Source organism: Lampetra planeri, chromosome 45 (genome assembly GCF_965212315.1).
Source record: "Lampetra planeri chromosome 45, kcLamPlan1.2.h2, whole genome shotgun sequence".
In the NCBI taxonomy this organism is placed as follows: domain Eukaryota; kingdom Metazoa; phylum Chordata; class Hyperoartia; order Petromyzontiformes; family Petromyzontidae; genus Lampetra; species Lampetra planeri.
In genome coordinates, this window is record NC_136151.1 from 8,795,963 (window position 1) to 8,811,953 (window position 15,991).

The 15,991-nt window shown below is 47.9% G+C and overlaps 1 protein-coding gene across 1 annotated transcript; it reads left to right on the plus strand.

Annotated features, from left to right (window-relative positions):
- The first annotated feature begins 679 nt into the window (after positions 1–679).
- On the plus strand, positions 680–10,199 carry LOC144733120 (E3 ubiquitin/ISG15 ligase TRIM25-like). Its single transcript, XM_078614883.1, has 6 exons — positions 680–1,703; positions 2,414–2,509; positions 3,627–3,860; positions 4,478–4,500; positions 5,686–5,801; positions 9,468–10,199. Exons 1-6 carry the CDS (start codon positions 1,146–1,148, stop codon positions 10,007–10,009), a joined length of 1,569 nt encoding a protein of 522 aa, XP_078471009.1. The 5' UTR covers positions 680–1,145; the 3' UTR covers positions 10,010–10,199.
- Positions 10,200–15,991: the final 5,792 nt, after the last annotated feature.

Genomic DNA, 15,991 nt, shown 5'->3' on the forward strand with positions numbered 1-15,991 from the left:
AAGGCTCAAGATTCCAGGATCTGTCACGGGAGGCTACACGCAATTTTTTTTTATTAATACGCTCTTTCTTTTAACTCACTCTGTTGTCGTTGTCGTTGTGGTGTCCTCAAATCTTGTAACTCAATTTTAACCCACTTACCAATGTGGTATCGACAGCAAACTTGGTATACTTATGTCACACTGATGACAATGCTATGTTCTTCATAAAAAATTAAAAAATCTATATTTTTAAACATTCTTTTTCATATGTTACGTTTCGGTTTGGGTCTAATTGTCCACGGTCAACTGACATTGGCTGTAATTGGCCACGGTCCTTACGTCATGGCAAGCTTTGGGGCCACTTCCTGGAGTCGTGGAGTTCTGCCAGCGATTACTAGTACATTTCATAAAAGCGTGTTTAAAAAAAGTTTTTTTAAATATTACTTATTTTTCTGATGCCACGATGACATTCAAGCAACTCGTCACGACGTTGGGGTAATTACACGGAGATGGAGTTACAAGACATCATGAGATATCTACAACTATGCCAAGTATATATTTTAATTTTAGCAGGTAAGGCTCACTGAGCTGTGTAGCTATTTTTCAGAAACGACCTGGTCACAAATGATGGCTTATCACGTGGAAATGTATTGCAGGCAACTACTCTAAACGCGTGATGTTGAATGTAAATGTGGAGGTAAAAACCGGAGGACCCGGAGAAAAATTCACGCGACCACGGAGAGAGAGAGACGCAAACTTTAAATATAAAGCAGGCGTCAGGGTCGGGATCAAACCCCACCACCTCCTGTACACCGGGAGAGGGAGATAACATCTCGCCACCAACTTGCTGTAAAAGGATGAGTTCATCTGTCGACACTCATCTCACGAATGAGCCACCGCAGCTGAGCCTCACCGATTTATATTAACAACAGCACTCATTTCTTAAAATGTCAAGGTGTGTACAGTAGCCGTGTTCACCTTGAGGCTGCTGTTTGCGCACCTCAGGGCGCGGGTTCACATTCCAGGCGATGTCTCGTGATGTCAGTGACGACAATGAAAGCATTTCAAGTATTTTACTTCCTTCTTCACCGTCGCTATAAGAGAGAGGTCCTGGTCCAGCGTCTCTCTGAGCCACACAGCGAGCGATCTCAGCGAAGCCATGGGTCATGGCGAGCGCGACTCCCAGTGAGATTGTGGACAGTGAGCTGCGCTGCTCCATCTGCCTGGGCACGTTCGTCTGCCCCTCCACGCTGAGCTGCGGACACTCGTTCTGCCTGCGGTGCCTGGAGGCCGCCTGGGAGACGGCGAGCAGCTTCAGCTGCCCGCAGTGCCGAGCGACCTTCCCTGTGCGACCCCAGCTGAGGAGGAACGTGGCCCTCGCCAACCTGGCGGAGCAGCTCAGAGTTGGAGACGGGATGGCCGCGGTTGTCGTGTGTGACAACTGCACTGTCGGCCAGACTCCTGCAGTGAAGACCTGCCTGAGATGTGAGATGTCCTTCTGTGCGACGCACTTGAAGCCTCACTTGGAGAATCCCAGGCTGAGAGAACACCTCCTGGTGGCTCCTATCTCGAACCTGGAGGAGCGGCGATGCAAGGAGCACAGAGAGGAGCTGAAGTACTTCTGTGAACAGGATAAGATCCCGGTCTGCACAGGCTGCACCATCACTGGAGACCACCCCGGACACAGAGTCATCACGGTGGAAAAAGCGCAACAGACAAGACAGGTGACGTGTAATGCTCCATTGCAATCCACATTGTTACAGGAGGTTGAGAGATTCACATCAGTTGGTAGTGACCCCTCACCTCGACCAGGTGAACTCATGTTAAGACCAAACGCCCCTTTACAGGGAGACCCAGGTAGAGGTGGCAGGGTGGCTCAGACGTCAGAACGCTGAGACGGTAACGCTGTAATGCTCAGTTGGAATATTGTCGGCCGCCCATGGTTTAAACCGGATTCTCAAGTTTAGTGAGTTGATGGTCTAAGCCCAGTCAACATTTGATAGCACGTTAAATAATATTTTACGTGAGAATTCATTCAAAATATTAGTTTGACTAAGTGAGAAAGTTGCTATGTATAGTAGTGCGTGTGAGAAGCCACTTCACTCATCACTGGAAGAGGTTCAAAACATATTTTAGAATGTTCGTGATATTTGTTGATGATGTAGGAGGATATTGCATAGCTCCACGGTAGTTCCGTTTGGATTCTTCATCTCAATATATAACACGGATAGTGCAGTCACGATACAATCATGGTAAAAGTAAAAGTATAAATGGAGACGCATGCTGAAATCTGACAACAAATGTGTGTTTGTGTGTTGAACTTTTTTCGTAGGCAACGGTCCTAATCGGAGAGATGCGGGATGAGGTCTATTAGTGATCCACCAATGGCAATAGTGAGCACCGCGTATTTATTGATTTGTCTACCACAACGCAGGAGGAGCTCAGAGTCAAGAAGGAGGGGAGAGAGGAGAAGAGGAACACGGCGGCGTCACGGACATGGACACTCAGGGACGACTACCGGCGCGTGGAGGTTTGCCTACGAATCGTATTTTATTAAACTTTGCTCTTATCATTGACGAGCACTGCCCCACAGGTTGGCACGAGATATAACTTCGGTGAATTGCAAGCGGTGTGGATTTGAAGCGAATCATTTCCCAATGACAACTCGTTGGCTGCCTACTTTAAATATACAAAATCAACGACGTAAAACTGTAACGAAGAAAAGTGTTAGTTCGTAACCGTGTTTGTCTGTCCGAATTTTTTTTTGAAGCCCACTTTTTGAGCATGTAACCTTTCTGAAACTTAAATCTTCAATGAAATATATTGCTTTTGTGTATGTTTACACATTAGGAAAAAAAAGTGGAAACATTACAACCGGCTTAGGATGGCCCCATTTGCAACACACGTTTACGGCGTGATTATAAGGCCACCACGGAATCACACAGAAACTTAATTGACGACGCAACTTCCAACATGACAGCAGTTTTGGTTTAGGGGGGATGGAATCGATCCGCGCTGGACAATGCATTGGCGACTTGCCCTGTCGATTCCTTTATTGCTCATAGCCACGATGCTAGCCATGGAAGCTTGCGATTCCTCCCTTCTGACCCCCAACATCTGGACAGCACCAACTTAGCCGGAGTGCAAGGGAGAGTGGACGTGAGTATTGCCTTCAAAATCAGCATTGTTTGTCTATTTCAGCACATTTTAATTTTAAACCATCGAGCAATGTCACGTATATTTGTTCTGTATATTCGCAGACCTTTGCCACAATTTCCTGGGAATGTCCTCGGCAAGACTTGGTTTTGATTTAATTCACGTTTCCTCCGACGCATCGTTTGGTAAATCCAGAGTGGGACGGACATACAGACAGATGCGAATGATACCCATAGAGATGTATTTAATATCGCCCAGATTGACACTTAGCAACAGACAGAAGTAATTCCTATACTACCCTTTGCCTATGATATTTTCCCCTTATATCCCATTCTCATTCTCCCTGTGCTTTATATGCTCACGAGCTCCCAATGCACACGTCGCTCACCTCCGTGTACATAATCAAGATATGGTAACAATCATTGCCTGTACGACACCACATTGCGTCGTTACCTAACAAGTGACTCAACAACTCGGCACTGTCTCTGTAGGAGTCTGTGCGTGGGATCAAGGCGCGGATCAGCCGAGAGTTTGAGCGCCGGAGGGAGCAGCTGAAGGAGGAGGAGAGGGAGACGCTAAAGCGCGTGGACGAGGAGGGCCGCTCCGTGCTGTCCCGCATCCAGGCGGACATCGCTCGCTACGAGAGCAGAGCACGCGGCCTGGAGCAGGAGATCAACCAGCTGCTCGCCGCCCTCGCCGTGCAGGACCCGCTCTCCTTCCTGCAGGTGGCACCACCTCCATTCACTCGCCGCGGTGACGAGGAGATGTTAACTACCTCGCCTGGTGTGCAGGAGATCGTGGGTTTGACCCCGACCCTGACGATGCCTGCTGTAAATTTAGAGTTTGCGTTTTTCTCTCTCCCTCCCCATGGTCCCGTAGATTTTTCTTCGGGTCCTCTGATTTTTTCTTCCACATTTATAATCAACATCACACATTCAGAGTATTAGGCAGCTACTATAAATTCCCACGTCATAAGCCACTTCGATGAGCTGTCATTTGTGATCGCCAGGTTGCTTATGAAAAAGAGCGACATAGTTCAGTGGGCCTTACCTGGTAATCTTTTTAAAAGTTAAGTTTATTGAGAGTTCAATACATGAGTTGTTGCGCATTATTAAACCATTCGTGTAGGTGCTGGACTAGACCTGTTTAGAGTGGTTTTGTCATATTTAGACGTCAGTCCGTGTCCAGTTAAACGAACCCTGTTTTTCACCATTTTCAGTGAGCAGGTATTTGCTAATTCCCTGATGTCGCACTCCACTGTAAATAGCAGGTGACTGTGTGGATGCGGGGCATCTGTTTAGGATGTCAATGTTAATGTGAAATGCGGGTTTGTGTTTTTCAGGATCCCCTGCATGAGAGTCTCAGGTCAGTACCAACCCAGACTCAAACTCGAGCTCTGTCTGCCACCTGGTGGACAAATCAGCGAACGGTCGTGATGTGATTCCTAATAAACCCAATTGTATGCAGTTATTTCCCATATGGTCAATTTTATCCCATACAGGCAGTCTTCGGGTTACGCACGTAATTTGTTCCTGAGACTCGTTCGTAAGTCGAACGGTTTGTAAGTCGAAAACAATAATGCACCATATTTAAATTTTGACATCGTTATAAAATGTGTTACGGTTCAACAAAGAGGGAGGAATTGTTAAGCTCATAATAAAGAAGAAATGTTTTACATTTGCATCTAACAATTAAAAAAAAAACTGTATGGTAAATCAAACATAAATAACATAAATAGAAAAAAATATGTTATTTATGTTCTCTTACATTTACGCTAGCTTGAAGTCGGAAGGGGGGAAATGAGTCACCACAACAAACGGGGCACGCATGCACACACAAAGACAAAGACACCCCAACGACAACAATCCCCCGTGTAGCCTTGACAGGCTGTTTGGGGCAAGTTCTCTCAGCGAGCAGCGCCCAAGATGGCCGCCACTGTGGCACACGAGGGGTGGGTGGCCAGCGTCACGGCCCACTGCTTTTGTCTCCCCGGTGGCGATGTTCACACCCCACTCCAGGTGCTGGTGCTGGCCGTGAGCAAAAATCGAACTCGGATCGCCGTTTTCGTAGCACAGCGCACTCAACGTGACACTACCGCTCCCCACACCAATACCCGCCATTCACCACTAAGTGATGGTGAGGTCACCACGGCGCCTGTACCAGGCCAGGTGCACTTTGAGGCCACGTGAAATGTCGAAGGCTCGCTGACAGGAGGTCTCGGGACAGACCCAGAGACTTTGGGTTGGCTTTGACTGAGATGACTGGTAGATGAACCAGCTGTACCCCCCGCACTTTCACACACACAATATTCATACACACGCAAACACTCCCAGCACGAGGTCGACTCATTACATCTCGCGGAGGATCACTCCTCTGAACAAAATAGTTATGATGTTCAGTTTGTAAGTATGGGCGTTCGTAAGTCGAGGACTGCTTTATTGTCCATTTGTAAAGAGACATGGACCCTCATTAGACTGAATCTCATGCTGTGTGTGTAGAGTGACATGGACCCTCATTAGAATCTGTATGTGCCCCGTGCTATGAGTGCAGAAGGAGCTCCGTCTCTCAGGAGACTCAGGATGACCCAACCCCTGTCTCCAGCCGCCTGAACCTCGCAAAAGTAATCTCAGTGGGAGGCGTCCAAAGGAATCTCCTGGCTTCCCTATGTAAGTCTCTCTGCTTCACTCACAGCTGCAGCCCCATTCGCTACAAACACAAGGTTAGCACCACGAGGCGGGCCTATGTCGTGCGTTTAAGCCAGGCGAGAGTGCACAGGCACTTGCCAACTTGGGAGGGGGAGACGTGAGGTGGAATCAGCGATAAACGCGGTCACCGAGGTGATAACAAAGAGAGCCTCAGTGTATCAAGAGGTGCATCACGCAGCGGGCAAAGTGTGCATTGAGAGCAGCCAGGGGTCGGTAGCCAAAATAACAATAAGAGAATTTTGTTTGATTCCAGTATATAAAAAAGACAACTCTATGTTTCAAAAGCCACCACAATGCATGAGGTGAACAAGAGGCGGTGGTGACCTTGATAAATAACATCACAAAGCGGTCCCTTAAGGAGAGTCGCAGGTTACAGACCCCTGGTCTAGGGAGATCAATCACTATGCAGAGTTTCTGCATTAAATGTCGACAATGGTGACCGTAAGGCACCCTCAGGCGGGCACCCATTCTGTCACGCGGGGTGGAGTGGAGAGCGGAGGAGGGTGACGGTGCTGGCTGCCGAGTTGGACTCAGGGATGATGTGAGCCAAACACGTTGTGCCCAGCAGGTGTTCTAAACAAGGTACAGTAATACGAATATATTTTACCCTTTCTGGCAATAAAACAGCTGTGTTAAGATGTTAAAACACCAAACTGAAATCGTTTGCAAGGAATCATGTCTGCATTAACCACGTACACTTGTGGTGAACATGCAAACAAAAAACATATTTTTTATATTTTGATACTGGCAAGGGAGGTCCCATGATGTAGCTGCTGTCCCCGAGCTCTCAATGTCCTGATAGTGGCATTGTCCTTGTGCTGTTCGCCTTTTGGGCGTTGTCCTCTGGTCTAACACCGTTTGAGACGAGGCTCTAAAGAAAGCTGTCTCTGGTGTGGACCAATCAGTTTCAAAGACAATGCATCATATACTACCAGAGCATTTTTTGGTTTGCATGTTCACCACAAATGTAGTAAATGCAGACATGATTCCTTACAAAAGGTTTCAGTTTGGTGTTTTAACATCTTAACACGACTGTTTTATTGCCAAAAAGGGTGAAACCTATTCTTATATTTTGATACTGGCAAGGGAGGTCCCATGAAGGTAGAGCGATTATTGTAGGGGCACAACTCTCACAGAGCAGAGTGTGTGGGAGTCAGAGAAGACTGGGATTAAACAACTGAGATACAATGAAGGGCGGGGTGGAGACTGAATGCAATATAATAATCATCACCCAGGCAGCCTTCACAGCCAGTAATTATTATCACCTTGCCGACTTCAAGACGTGCATTAATTATCAATTGCAACTCTAATTGGGCTATTTATTTCTAGATGCTGGACCACAATTTTTAAAATGATGCCCAGAGCTTAGAGAGTGGATGCCACTGTGGCGAGATGTTCACTACTTCGCCTGACATACAAGAGGTCGTGGGTTCGATTACAACCCTACCAATCCCTGCTGTATATTCGGAGTCTGCATCTCTCTCTCTCTCCTCGTGGTGGTGGCGTGAGTTTTCTCTATGGGTCCTCCGGTTTTTCCCTCTACATTTAGAATCAACATCACACGTTTAGAGCATGATAAGCCATTTCTCGTTGAACTGTCATTTGTGGCCAGGACACTGAGAAAAAATGAACAACTAAATAGCTCAGTGGGCCTTACCTGGTAAAATAAAAATATTTAAAAGTTTTTTAAAATTTATTTATAAAAGGATGCTCAGAGACCCACACTGCAGCAGAGCTGTAAGGAGATGTAGGAGTGACTAGACTCAGTGTAGTCACACACCAAGATGGTGAAGTGCACGCTCCAGTACAAGCACTGTTGTTTACACCACGGTGGCGATGTAGATGTTAACTACCTTGCCTGGTACACAGAATGTCGTCGGCTCAATCCCCACCCTAACGCCTGCTGTCTGTTTGAAGTCTGCATGTTCTCTCCGTGGTTGAGTGGATATTTCTCCTGGTCCACGAGGGTTTCCGTCCACATTTAGAAAAATGTGTTTAGAGTTAGTAATTGTGTACGTGTACTAGTAATGTATGTGTACACAAATACGAATGAATGCTAATATGTGTACACCACTAATAACAAATGTTAGTATGTGTACACAGACACTGAAGAATATTAGTATGTCTACAATAATACTAACGAATATTAGTATTGTACACTTATATTAACGAATATTAGTATGTGTACACTAATACTAACTAATATTAGTGTGTGTACACTAATACTAACGAATATTAGTTTGTGTACACTAATACTAACTAATATTAGTATGTGTACACTAATACTAACTAATATTAGTGTGTGTACACTAACACTAACGAATATTAGTATATGTACACTAATACTAACGAATATTAGTTTGTGTACACTAATACTAACGAATATTAGTGTGTGTACACTAATACTAACGAATATTAGTGTGTGTACACTAATACTAACGAATATCAGTATGTGTACACTAACACTAACGAATATTAGTGTGTGTACACTAATACTAACGAATATTAGTGTGTGTACACTAATACTAACGAATATTAGTGTGTGTACACTAATACTAACTAATATTAGTATGTGTACACTAACACTAACTAATATTAGTTTGTGTACACTAATACTAACGAATATTAGTATATGTACACTAATACTAACGAATATTAGTGTGTGTACACTAACTAATATTAATTTGTGTACACTAATACTAACGAATATTAGTGTGTGTACACTAATACTAATGAATATTAGTGTGTGTACACTAATACTAACGAATATTAGTGTGTGTACACTAATACTAACGAATATTAGTGTGTGTACACTAATACTAACGAATATTAGTGTGTGTACACTAATACTAACTAATATTAGTGTGTGTACACTAATACTAACGAATATTAGTGTGTGTACACTAATACTAACGAATATTAGTGTGTGTACACTAATACTAACGAATATTAGTGTGTGTACACTAATACTAACGAATATTAGTATGTGTACACTAATACTAACGAATATTAATTTGTGTACACTAATACTAACGAATATTAGTGTGTGTACACTAATACAAACGAATATTAATTTGTGTACACTAATACTAACGAATATTAGTGTGTGTACACTAACTAATATTAATTTGTGTACACTAATACTAACGAATATTAGTTTGTGTACACTAATACTAACGAATATTAGTTTGTGTACACTAATACTAACGAATATTAGTGTGTGTACACTATACTAACGAATATTAGTGTGTGTACACTAATACTAACGAATATTAGTGTGTGTACACTAATACTAACGAATATTAGTGTGTGTTCACTAATACTAACGAATATTAGTGTGTGTACACTAATACTAACGAATATTAGTGTGTGTACACTAATACTAACGAATATTAGTTTGTGTACACTAATACAATATTAGTTTGTATACCCTAATACTAACGAATATTCGTATATTTACACTAATACTAACGAATATTAGTGTGTGTACACTAATACTAACTAATATTAGTATGTGCACACTAATACTAACGAATATTAGTGTGTGTACACTAATACTAACGAATATTAGTATGTGTACACTAACACTAACGAATATTAGTGTGTGTACACTAATACTCACCACAGATGGACGCTCACCGACTCTGGACACAAACTCAGCCCACGACCGCCTCCAGATTTCCTCGGATCTCAGGACGGCGACGTGGAGCGGTGTCCCCCAGGGTCGCCCCCATCACCCACACCGCTTTGACTACCAGCCACAAGCCCTGTGCTCTGAGAGCTTCTCGTCGGGTCAGCACTACTGGGAGGTGGACGTGGGGAGCGCGAGGTGGTGTCGGGTTGGAGTCGCGTACGGGACGATCCCACGGAGAGGGGATGGTGCTGAGTGCCTCCTGGGAGGGAGCGACGTCTCCTGGTGTCTACGGAAACATGGCGACAGCTTCTCAGTGCGGCATGGCGGGGTAGAGACGTCACTGTCGGTGCCGCAGCCTCCGCGGAGAGTCGGGGTCCACCTGGACTGGGACGCGGGGCTGCTGTCGTTTTACAGCGCCGACTCCATGGCGCTGCTGCACTCGTTTAATGAAACTTTCACTCAGCCCCTACACCCTGCGCTGCTGGTGGTGTACAGTGACTCAGTGAGGATTATGGATCTGAGTGGCGCGTCCTGAGAGAGGTGAACGTGAACAGCGCAGAGGGCAGACGCCACCACGACGCGCGGCGCTCGCCACCCTCGTCACCGCCACGCGCAGCGCCACGCCCGTGACTGGCTGGTGGCTGTCGGTGGCTCGGGGCTGCGTGGCTCTCCATCACAACGGGGGGCTGAGCGTAAACAATTCTCACAATCTTCATAGGGGGGGAGGGGTGATAAAATAAGTACCGCTCTGTGTGTGTGTGAAGCCAACTTGGGTGTATTCACTGTCAGAGGAGTGTGGCTGTGGTGTAGGGTGCAGTGATTAGCAATGGTGAACTGGGATGTGTTTATACACTGGTGGTGTCATGGGTTGTGGGAGAGACACAACAACAATAATATTATATTCTTTATGTTCTTTCGGTAAAGTCACGTAGATACAAAAAATAAGAAAAATATGAAAAATGTAATAATAAACATTAAATAAAAATGTGAAACCAAAAATTCAAGACGTTTTGATCGCAACACAAGCGGTCGTCATCAGTCAAGAAAAGTTTTACGTCTAAACAATATTATTGATTTTAAAAAGTATAAATGTACGCGTACGACATTGTAACGCTTGTATCATCGATTCTACAATAAAAATACAGAACACAAACAACAACAACAATGTAGTTGTGTACAGCGTCATTCGTGCTCACTGCATCCCGCAACGCCGTTCATTAATTAAACACGAGGAGCAAATCCTCTACACAGCCACTGCCAAGCAAATTAAATCTACAAATTAATAAACAAATAAAGAGACGGCGCCAAACACAAAAGGCGCCAACAATGTCCGAGCTGTTCAAGTTGTCTGCTGCTGCTGCGTCATGGACGTGGTGACGTCACCACGCACGCTCCCACAATGCGGTGACGTCACCACCCAAGCTCCCATAACGCGGTGACGCCACCACGCACATTCTCCCAACGTGGTGACGTCACCACGCACGCTCCCACAACGTGGTGACGTCACCACGCACGCTCCCACAACGTGGTGACGTCACCACGCACGCTCCCCCAACGCGGTGACGTCCCCACAAACGCTCCCACAACGCGGTGACGTCACCACGTCTCCCCACCCCCCACGCCTAACCCTCTCCACTGCACCATCTGTGAACACAAAGAGCTTCACAGCTCATCGGATTCCTCCTGCACCACAAACACAGATTCTGACGTTCTGGATTCCCGCCACTCGGGGAGTCCCTCGCTATGACGTCACCACGTCACCGCGTTGGCGACAACAAAAACAGACGCCCTGAGGGGCACCCTGTAACCTCGCTGCTGTGACCCAGCACTGTGGGGGGAGGGGGTTGGTGACGTCACCTCGCTGCTGTGACCCAGCACTGTGGGGGGAGGGGGTTGGTGACGTCACCTCGCTGCTGTGACCCAGCACTGTGGGGGGGGGGGGGGTTGGTGACGTCACCTCGCTGCTGTGACCCAGCACTGTGGGGGGGGGGTTGGTGACGTCACCTCGCTGCTGTGACCCAGCACTGTGGGGGGAGGGGGTTGGTGACGTCACCTCGCTGCTGTGACCCAGCACTGTGGGGGGGGGGGGGTTGGTGACGTCACCTCGCTGCTGTGACCCAGCACTGTGGGGGGGGGGGGGGGGGTTGGTGACGTCACCTCGCTGCTTTGACCCAGCACTGTGGGGGGGGGGGGGGGTTGGTGACGTCACCTCGCTGCTTTGACCCAGCACTGTGGGGGGGGGGGGGGGGTTGGTGACGTCACCTCGCTGCTGTGACCCAGCACTGTGGGGGGGGGGGGGTTGGTGACGTCACCTCGCTGCTGTGACCCAGCACTGTGGGGGGGGGGGGGTTGGTGACGTCACCTCGCTGCTGTGACCCAGCACTGTGGGGGGGGGGGGTTGGTGACGTCACATCGCTGATGTGACCCAGCACTGTGGGGGGGGGGGGGGGTTGGTGACGTCACATCGCTGCTGTGACCCAGCACTGTGGGGGGGGGGGGGGGTTGGTGACGTCACCTCGCTGCTGTGACCCAGCACTGTGGGGGGGGGGGGGTTGGTGACGTCACCTCGCTGCTGTGACCCAGCACTGTGGGGGGAGGGGGTTGGTGACGTCACCTCGCTGCTGTGACCCAGCACTGTGGGGGGGGAGTTGGTGACGTCACCTCGCTGCTGTGACCCAACACTGTGGGGAGGGGAGGTTGGTGACGTCACCTCGCTGCTGTGACCCAGCACTGTGGGGGGGGGGGGTTGGTGACGTCACATCGCTGCTGTGACCCAGCACTGTGGGGTGGGGGTTGGTGACGTCACATCGCTGCTGTGACCCAGCACTGTGGGGGGGGGGGGGGTTGGTGACGTCACCTCGCTGCTGTGACCCAGCACTGTGGGGTGGGGGTTGGTGACGTCACCTCGCTGCTGTGACCCAGCACTGTGGGGAGGGGGGGTTGGTGACGTCACCTCGCTGCTGTGACCCAGCACTGTGGGGGGGGGGGGGGGTTGGTGACGTCACCTCGCTGCTGTGACCCAGCACTGTGGGGTGGGGGTTGGTGACGTCACCTCGCTGCTGTGACCCAGCACTGTGGGGAGGGGGGGGTTGGTGACGTCACCTCGCTGCTGTGACCCAGCACTGTGGGGGGGGGGGGGGTTGGTGACGTCACCTCGCTGCTGTGACCCAGCACTGTGGGGTGGGGGGTTGGTGACGTCACCTCGCTGCTGTGACCCAGCACTGTGGGGTGGGGGTTGGTGACGTCACATCGCTGCTGTGACCCAGCACTGTGGGGTGGGGCTTGGTGACGTCACCTCGCTGCTGTGACCCAGCACTGTGGGGAGGGGAGGTTGGTGACGTCACCTCGCTGCTGTGACCCAGCACTGTGGGGGGGGGGGTGGGTTGGTGACGTCACCTCGCTGCTGTGACCCAGCACTGTGGGGTGGGGGTTGGTGACGTCACATCGCTGCTGTGACCCAGCACTGTGGGGGGGGGGGGGGTTGGTGACGTCACCTCGCTGCTGTGACCCAGCACTGTGGGGTGGGGGTTGGTGACGTCACCTCGCTGCTGTGACCCAGCACTGTGGGGAGGGGGGGTTGGTGACGTCACCTCGCTGCTGTGACCCAGCACTGTGGGGTGGGGGGTTGGTGACGTCACCTCGCTGCTGTGACCCAGCACTGTGGGGAGGGGGGGGTTGGTGACGTCACCTCGCTGCTGTGACCCAGCACTGTGGGGGGGGGGGGTTGGTGACGTCACCTCGCTGCTGTGACCCAGCACTGTGGGGTGGGGGTTTGTGACGTCACCTCGCTGCTGTGACCCAGCACTGTGGGGGGGGGGGGGTTGGTGACGTCACCTCGCTGCTGTGACACAGCACTGTGGGGAGGGGAGGTTGGTGACGTCACCTCGCTGCTGTGACCCAGCACTGTGGGGGGGGGGGGTTCGTGACGTCACCTCGCTGCTGTGACCCAGCACTGTGGGGGGGGGGGGGGTTGGTGACGTCACCTCGCTGCTGTGACCCAGCACTGTGGGGGGGGGGGGGGTGTTGGTGACGTCACCTCGCTGCTGTGACCCAGCACTGTGGGGTGGGGGTTGGTGACGTCACCTCGCTGCTGTGACCCAGCACTGTGGGGGGGGGGGGGGTACTCAATCCACAGCATATTACACTACACAGACACACAGCCTACTCTCTACCCTGTATACACACGATACACAGTGTCTCCTCCCTGCACACAGAAACACACATACTAGAGACACACAGATACACACACTCGAGACTCACAGAATCGTGCGCAGTGATATACAGACAGGACACAGAGGGCTTTATACAGAGACACACACAGAAGTGTATATATAGTGTACAGTACTATACAGAGACACAGAAGTGTATATATAGTGTACAGTACTACACAGACACACACAGAAGTGTATATATAGTGTGCAGTACTACACAGAGACACACAGAAGTGTATATATGGTGTACAGTACTACACAGAGACACACAGAAGTGTATATATAGTGTACAGTACTACACAGAGACACACAAGTGTATGTAGAGTGTACAGGACTACACAGACACACAGAAGTGTATATAAAGTGTACGGGCGGAGGAGGGGGGGCACGGGGGGAGGAGGGGGGCACGGGGGGACAACGCCCCCCCTAAAAAAACTGGACACCTTTATTAATTTATTTTCATGATTTACAAATAAAAATAAATTAAATGAGGGACAAATATGAAAGTCAAACTCCGCCAATGATTTAAAGTCTTCAACGTTGCCTCATTCGCCGCTTCATTTTTTTTGGCGCCAAAAGTGTAAATACAAAATGGCGTCGGAGACTCCATTTTGTTTCATTTCTTTATTTACAATTAACGAGCGTTGACAACATCGTTATGGCAATTCTGAGGTAAATTAATGCGCATATAGCGATCGGAATGCGGATACAACGTTCTGAATGGTACGAAAATATAAATAGAGGCAGTTATTTGTGTAGATTGTTGAATTTAATGGGGTTTTTAAAGGGTTAATGCTTAAAACGTACAAAATGGCTGCCTTCAGGTTGAGCGTATGTCGTGAGCCTAGTTGGTTCTGCGTCTTGGTCGAGACGACTGCAGTGGCTGATTCAGAAAGGAGAAGCGTTTTTGTTTTATTAGTTCACCATTAGTACGGTATTAATTGCCTAATGAATATGATGAGATATGAAGATGTGTTTATTATTACACTTAAATATTGTTTCATTTCCGTATTATAGCGGGTTTGAATAGCAAATGTCGGCTAACATATATATTTCAGGAGTGTTGGATTGTGGCATGTGGGATGATGTGAACTAAAAACAATTTTTTTTATTTAACTAGGCAAGGCTCACCGAGAGAAGTCGCTCTATTTAAATCCTTTCTATTAAGTTCACTTGCTTGCTTACGACCGTGCAAATCTTTCGGTCGTTTTTTAACCCACTTCCCGTGATCCAATCGAGCTGAAAATCCACACAGACTCGTTGTGCGTGACAAATGATTTTCGTGAACAAGTTTTTTCCTAAATTTTCAACATTTTAGGAATTTTTTTTTTATATTTAATTACCAATTGCTTAATGGTGCCATGCAATCATCTGACCCATAGGTGGCAGCCATCTCAAGCCAGAGGACGAGAGGACTCTAGCCGCCACACATAAAAAGGATTTATAGTGAAAAACTTTGTTTTTACGGGTTATACTTGTTCACATGTGACGTGGTTATCACAAATGACAGCTCAACGGAGTGGCTTGTTATAGCAGCAGCCAAATCCTCTGAATGCAAATTGATTCTAAACGTGGAGGAGAAAAACGGAGGACCCAGAGATAAATCTACGCGACATCGGCGAGAGAGACGTGATGACTCAACATATACAGCGGGCGTTAGGATCAGGATCGAACCCACGACCTCCTGTATACCAGGCGAGGTAGTGAACATCTTGCCACCAATGCAGTGACGCTTTGCCACTGTTGCAGAGATACGAGGGTTACCCAGAAGTGATTTGTTGGCTTTTGTCTAGAGTGCACAATTAAATTATAACTTATTTTAAACTATTTTCACTGGAGATATTCAGGAGATAAAACGCTCCACTTTGCTGAACCTTGTGCCAGTGTTTGCTGAATCATTCCACTTCGAGTTGGCCTCCAAAAATCGCAGGTACATTAAGCTTTAAGCTGGCTGTCAGTCCTCAACGTGAAAAAGCCTCCTGTATAACTTGTAGACGTATTATTATTATTTGATGATACTACGTTGACAGTTGTGCACAAGATAACACACTCTAAAAACATTGCTCAAAAACAGCCAGATAATAGAAAACGCACAACTGCCGACGTTTCAGGCAATTGCTTGAGAGCATATTGCAAATGAATATAAGAAAAATAGCAATTGCTATAAACGTCGCGTTTTATGTGTATGAATGCATTTTCTTTAATGGTGGTGTTATTTATGAATGTGTTGAGTTGTTTTGAAAAACTATTAAGATTATAACAATTCTTAAAGCGGAGCGCTTCGTCAGTATAACACACGGCACAGC

Bases quoted from the DNA above. Each gene is read 5' to 3' on its own strand.
- LOC144733120 (XM_078614883.1), top strand. From the start codon at position 1,146: ATGGCGAGCGCGACTCCCAGTGAGATTGTGGACAGTGAGCTGCGCTGC. The intron at 1,704-2,413 runs GTGACGTGTAAT...ACCACAACGCAG, and splicing joins AAGCGCAACAGACAAGACAG to GAGGAGCTCAGAGTCAAGAA. The intron at 3,861-4,477 runs GTGGCACCACCT...TGTGTTTTTCAG, and splicing joins ACCCGCTCTCCTTCCTGCAG to GATCCCCTGCATGAGAGTCT.